The sequence below is a fragment of the Apaloderma vittatum genome, unplaced genomic scaffold (assembly GCF_000703405.1).
Source record: "Apaloderma vittatum isolate BGI_N311 unplaced genomic scaffold, ASM70340v1 scaffold27619, whole genome shotgun sequence".
In the NCBI taxonomy this organism is placed as follows: Eukaryota; Metazoa; Chordata; class Aves; order Trogoniformes; family Trogonidae; genus Apaloderma; species Apaloderma vittatum.
The window spans coordinates 449-6,757 of NW_009736213.1; the positions used below are offsets into that span (position 1 = coordinate 449).

Consider the following 6,309-nt stretch of genomic DNA (forward strand, 5'->3'; position numbering starts at 1 on the left):
AGGCCGTGCGAGCGTGAATGCAGCCTGCGGGGACACCAGCCTCCGAGCCTGCTCCCGCAGAGGGGACTGTGCCTCAAGGACAGCCATGGAGAAGATGGCCAGGGTCACTACGGCCCTGGGGGGCAACGCCCTGACGGGGCGGACCATGTTCTGTCACCTGGATGCCCCTGCCAATGCCATCAGTGTGTGCCGTGATGCTGCCCAGGTGGTGGTGGCTGGCCGCAACATCTTCAAGATCTACTCCATTGAGGAGGACCAGTTTGTGGAGAAGCTGAACCTTCGCGTCGGCCGCAAACCCTCCTTGAACTTCAGCTGCGCCGATGTGGTCTGGCACCAGATGGATGAGAACCTGCTGGCTACCGCTGCCACCAATGGCGTGGTCGTTACCTGGAACCTGGGCAAACCTTCCCGCAACAAGCAGGACCAGCTCTTCACTGAGCACAAGCGCACTGTCAACAAGGTCTGCTTCCACCCCACCGAGGTCTACATGCTCCTCAGTGGCTCCCAGGACGGCTACATGAAATGCTTTGACCTGCGCAAGAAGGACTCCGTCAGCACCTTCTCTGGTATGAGCATGGGCTGTTGCTTGACCCCTTACCCTGGTGAGAGGCAGAGGTTGGGGGCTTTACCCTTTCCCCATGCCTGGGAGGAGGGTTTGCTCAGGGTGAGATGGCCTGAGCGGGCAAGGAGGGAGCTGAGAGGCATTTTGGTGGTTTCTTTTTTTTTTGCCGTTTGGCAGTGATTTAGGCCTGTATGGGAGGTGGAAGGTGACCGTGTCACTCCCTGCTTCCCCTTCCCTTGTTTCTGGGGATGCCCAGGGCCCTTCCAGTGGGATTTTCAGCTTTGCTGGAGCTCTGTCCCACTAGACCTCAACTTCTGTCCCCCCTCAGGCCAGTCAGAGAGCGTTCGAGACGTCCAGTTCAGCATCCGGGACTATTTCACCTTCGCTGCCACCTTTGAGAATGGGAACGTGCAGCTGTGGGACATCCGCCGGCCGGATCGTTATGAGAGGATGTTCACAGCCCACAATGGACCCGTCTTCTGCTGTGACTGGCACCCAGAGGACAGGTCAGTGACCTTACCAGCCACAAAGCTGTGGCAGATATGAGGGAGGCCCTAAAAATGGGGTTGGGACCTTTTTGTGGAGGGAAAGCAGAGTCTCTGATAGCCTGACCCTCTTGTGTTGGGGGCTAGGCTGTTGCTGGGAGCTGGGAGTGATTATTGCTTTGAGGCTTTGGGGAGGTATTAGGGTGTTTCGGTTTTGTTTTTTGACAAGTTGGGTGATTGCTCAGGCACTGGATTGCTAACAGCTGGGTATAGGAAGCTGCTGTCTTGCCTCGCCCTGTGTTGGGGAAGCCTCTTGATCCAGTGCAGCTCTGGGACTCCTCACGAGTCCAGAGAGACACTGAAATACCTTCAAACTGGCCTTTTTCCTTTCTGCTGTCCCTGGCAAGCGGAAACCAGAGGTGGGAGGAACTGGTCTGGCTGGGAGCCTGTCAGATAAGTCTGGCTCTAAAGATGCAGGGCCTTAAATGGGGGTGAGAAGGAGGAACATTGCCTGACCTGGTTATTAGGGTGGTGTGCAGGAGGATGCGATTGCGGCCCAGCTGCCTCTCCCTGCCTTGGCCACATCCGTGCTGTGAGCATTTCTGTGCTGGGGCAGAAAAGGAGAGATGGACAGGCACAGATCCCAGCCCAAGCTGCATCTCACCATCTTTCTCTGTCCTCCTCCCAGGGGCTGGCTGGCAACAGGCGGCCGGGATAAGATGGTGAAGGTGTGGGACATGAACACCACGCGGGCGAAGGAGATTTACTGCGTGCAGACCATCGCCTCCGTGGCCCGGGTGAAGTGGCGCCCGGAGTGCAAGCACCATATCGCCACCTGCTCCATGATGGTGGACCACAACATCTATGTCTGGGACGTGCGGCGTCCCTTCATCCCGTCCGCCATGTTCGAGGAGCACAAGGATGTCACCACGGGCATTGTGTGGCGTCACCTCCACGACCCCTATTTCCTCCTGTCAGGCTCAAAGGACAGCACCCTCTACCAGCACATCTTCAAGGATGCCAGCCAACCCATCGACCGGGCCAACCCCGAAGGGCTGTGCTACAGCCTCTACGGAGACCTGGCCTTTGCTGCCAAAGAGAGCCTTATCTCCTCCGACTCCAACCGCAAGCCTTACATCGGTGACAGGCGTCACCCCATCTTCTTCAAGCGCAAGCTGGACCCCACAGAGCAATTCGAATACATTTCCTCCTCCAGCGCCCTCAGTGTCTTCGAGACGGACGTGGAGAGCGGCAGCATGGACTGGTTTGTCCACACTGCCAAGCAGTACGCCCTGGCTGGCCGGCCCCTGGCTGAGCTCTGTGACCACAACGCCAAGGTGGCCAAGGGCTTGGACCGCAACCAGGTGAGACCTTGACTGGAGACTCTCGGTGCAGACTTAGGCTGGGGCCCGGGTTGAAGGGTGCTCTCAGGATGAGGCTCGTTGCATGCACTAGATGGCAGCTCGCTGTCCAGCTGTGGCCTCTGGTGTACCTCTGCCTGGCGCCAAACCTTGTACTGCTGTTGTAGAATCATAGAATGGTTTAGGTTGGAAGGGACCTTAAAGATCATCTTGTTCCAGCCCCCTGCCATGGGCAGGAACACCTCTGCTAGACCAGGTTGCTCCAGGCCTCATCCAGCCTGGCTTCCAGGGATGAGGCTTCCACAGATTCTCTGGACTACTTGTTCCAGTGCCTCACCACCCTCACAGTGAAGAATTCTTTCCTTATATCTAATATAAGTCTTCCCCTTTTCAGTTTGAAACCGTTATCCCTTATCCTATTACCACATGCCCTTGGAAACAGTCCCTCCTCATCTTTCCTGTAGCCCCATTTAAGCATTAGAAGGCTGCTATAAAGTCTCCCTGGAGCCTTCTCTTCTCCAGACTGAACAGCCTGACTCTCCCAGCCTGTCCTCACGGGGAAGGTGCTCCAGCCCCCTGAGCATCTTCATGGCCTCCTCTGGACTTGTTCCAACAGGTGCATGTCTTTTTTGTGTTGAGGACCACAGAGCTGGGCACAGAACTGCAGGTGGGATCTCGCCAGAGTGAAGTAGAGGGGCAGAATCTCCTCCCTTCAACCTGCTGGCCAGGTTGATGCAGCCCAGGATGCGATTTGCTCTCTGAGCTGCAAGTGCACTGCTAGCTCATATCCATTTTTTCCTCCACCAACACCCCCAAGTTCTTCTCTGCAGATCATTGCCCTGAGAGCCTGCACAGGTCTCTAGATCTAGATGACAGGGGTTTGTGGCCAGACACGTGGCCTAGTTCTCAGCCTGGCGTGGTCTGACCCAACCGTCTCTCCCGCAGGTGGCTCAAACGTGGACGATGCTGCGAATTATCTATTCCAGCCTCGGCACTGTGTCATCCACCAACCTCAATCACAGCATGGGGAAAGGCAGTACCGCCCTACCGCTCATGAACAGGTATTAGGAGGGTTCTGGAGAGTATGGCTGGGGTGGGAGTTGATTCCCTGGGTGAGTTGGAGTCACAGGGTTGGGAAACGCCAGTTGGTGGGTTGGCATCGTTTCAGCGCAGCCACTTTTTCAGGTGGGTGTGAGAAGCGAGTGGCCAGGCTGGCCTCGAGCCCCGTGGGCTTGTATGCTACTCCCTTGCCTCCTCAAAACTTAATTTTGAAGCTGTAGTGGGCCTTGCACCATGTGAGCAATTGTTTAATGAGAGGCCATGACCAAGGGCTGGCATGGAGAAGCTCTGTCTCACTGCCGTTGTGCAGAGAGGTCATCTTCTGCCTTTCAAAGGAAAAGGACAGTCCAGCTATGCAAGCAGCTTGCTGGTATAGAGAGCCCTGCTCTGGGCCTATGAAGCAGAAAAACTTGTTTTTCCTCTTTTTAATGACATAAAAAGCGAGGGGCAAGGACTCCGAATGGGCTGTCAGACCTTGCAGGGCCGGGTTCGCTGGGTGAGTGGCAAATTCTTGAATAACATCAAAGAGGGAATGCTCTCCTCGACTGAGCTCTGCATGCAGACTGCTTGCACCGCAGGCAGCAAGCTGAAGAGCTCAGCTCTGCTTCAGCCTGGTTCCCATCCTTTTCTGTCTCAGTGAAGCCTGAGAGCAGTGATGTGTAACAAACAGCAAAACACCTAGTAGCAAGGCGGCTCCTGTTTCCCTACCTCTGAGGTGAATGTAAGTATGAAGAGATGGAGTCAAGAGCCTGCACTCAGCTCTGGAATCTTCTAGGGAGGCCTTTGTGGGCACCTTTTTGGTAGGTGCACAGAGGCACCCGACTTGCAGAAAGGGCTGTGTTCATAATTTCAACGTATCTTTGTTTTAAAGTTGCAAAGTGGGTGCAGCTGGACTTCTCTGCTCTCGGGGTAATCGCTATGTCTTGTGTTTCACCATTCAAATCGCAACTGGAGGCCTATTTCCAGGCTGTTTGCTGGCTCGAATGGAAGCTGTGAACTTCCGTGACTATTAAATTTGGCTTCTTTCCCAGCTTTAACCTGAAAGACATCCCCTCTGGGCTGGGCAGTGAGTCGAGACTGGACCGCAGCAAAGGAGAAAGCCGCACGGAAAATATCCTCATGGATTCCTCCTCCACCCTGATCAACAACGAGGGTAATGTTTCTGGGGTGGGCACAGTTCCAACCCACAGCTCTTCCCTCTGCAGCTGTAGAGGATATGGGATAAACCCGTGAATTTATCCTGCAGACTTGCTGCAGCCACTGGGTGAAGCATGCCAAGCTCTGGGGTGTTACAGAAGGACAATTTCCCCATGGGTGGTGGCTCTGGGTGCCAGGAACGTGGTGGTGGTGGGGAGCTGAACCATCTGGCTCAGAGGCAACCTGGCACACTAGGGCAGGACATGGGGGATGTGGATCCAACCATGTGCCAGCAAGGAATGAGCTAATTTCTCTCTCCTTGGGCACGCAGACAACGAGGAGACGGAGGGCAGTGATGTGCCTGCGGACTATCTGCTGGGAGATGTGGAAGCAGATGAGGATGACCTATATATGATGGACCATGAAAACCCACACGGTGAGTGCGTGGACATGTCACCTGTCCCAGACGTGGCTGGATTTTTTTTCTCCTGGCCTTCCCTACTTATTCCTGATCTCTCCTTGCAGCAGAAGAGCAGGAATATAGCCTCCCCCAGGAAGCTTTCCCCCTGCGCCATGAAATTGTGGACAACCCGTCAGCCTTGGACCACCTGCAAGACAAAGCTGACTCCCCTCATGTCAGTGGCAACGAGGCTGAGACTGTGTCACTGACACCTGTGGAGTCCTTCTCCCTCATCTCCATCTCCCACTCACTCTACGAGAACCGCCTGCCCTCTGACTTCTTCAATCCCATCGTGCGGGACACACTCCTCTTCTATGCTGAGCAGGGAGATGTACAGACGGCCGTGTCTGTCCTCATTGTTCTGGGAGACCGTATCCGCAAGGAGATCGATGAGCAGACCCAGGTAGACCCCGGGAAGCCCCTTCCTGGCTTGAGGAGAAGCTGAATATTGCCCCTGAGATGCAGTAGGGCACCTTGGTGGGACAGGAGGTGGTGTATCCCAATGTGATGGTATCCTGCCTGCGCTCTGGGCACCTCCTTTCTCCCTCCAGCCCCTGCCAGGCCTACTCTAACCCAGGGTGGGCAGCTCCAGGACACCTAGTACCTGTCTGACTGCCCTGCCACCAGTCCTGGCAGGAATCTAAAGTCCACAATGCCAGGGTGGGGAAGTGGCCTTGGTCTGTTGATTTGGGGAAGAATCCCTCTTTCCCCAGCCTTGGCAGAGCAGTTCTCCTACCTTGGGCTGGGATCCTGAGGGGGAGGTTTGGGCAGAGTGGGACAGGTGGAGTGCGTCAAGGCTCAGCTTTCTCCAACCGTCCCCAGGAGCACTGGTACACATCCTACATTGACCTGCTGCAGCGCTTCCAGCTCTGGAACATCTCCAACGAGGTGATCAAGCTGAGCACGTGCCGTGCCATCAACTGCCTCAACCAGGCTTCCACCACCCTGCACATCAACTGCAGCAACTGTAAGCGACCGATGAGCAACAGAGGCTGGATCTGTGACAGGTGAGGGAAGGAAGATGGGGGGGCCATGCTCCGGTCACCGAGAGGAGTCCTGGAGGGGCTGTAGGTGCAAGAGGATGGGGTTGATGCCCCTTGGAGGGTTCTCACTCTTGCCCCAACCCTTCTCTCTGGTGCAGGTGTCGGCAGTGTGCCAGCATGTGCGCCGTCTGTCACCATGTGGTGAAGGGGCTCTTCGTCTGGTGCCAGGGCTGCAGCCACGGTGGCCACCTCCAGCACATCA

At 55.8% G+C, this 6,309-nt stretch overlaps 1 protein-coding gene across 1 annotated transcript; it reads left to right on the forward strand.

Annotated features, from left to right (window-relative positions):
• Window positions 1–85: 85 nt before the first annotated feature.
• Window positions 86–6,302, forward strand: WDR24 (WD repeat domain 24; the record flags this gene model as incomplete). The annotated part of the gene is made up of 9 exons (XM_009876890.1): window positions 86–566; window positions 891–1,068; window positions 1,736–2,411; window positions 3,354–3,469; window positions 4,499–4,620; window positions 4,936–5,040; window positions 5,130–5,467; window positions 5,887–6,071; window positions 6,206–6,302. Coding segments are annotated over exons 1-9 (2,298 nt in total), but the record flags the coding sequence as incomplete, so codon positions are not given.
• Window positions 6,303–6,309: the final 7 nt, after the last annotated feature.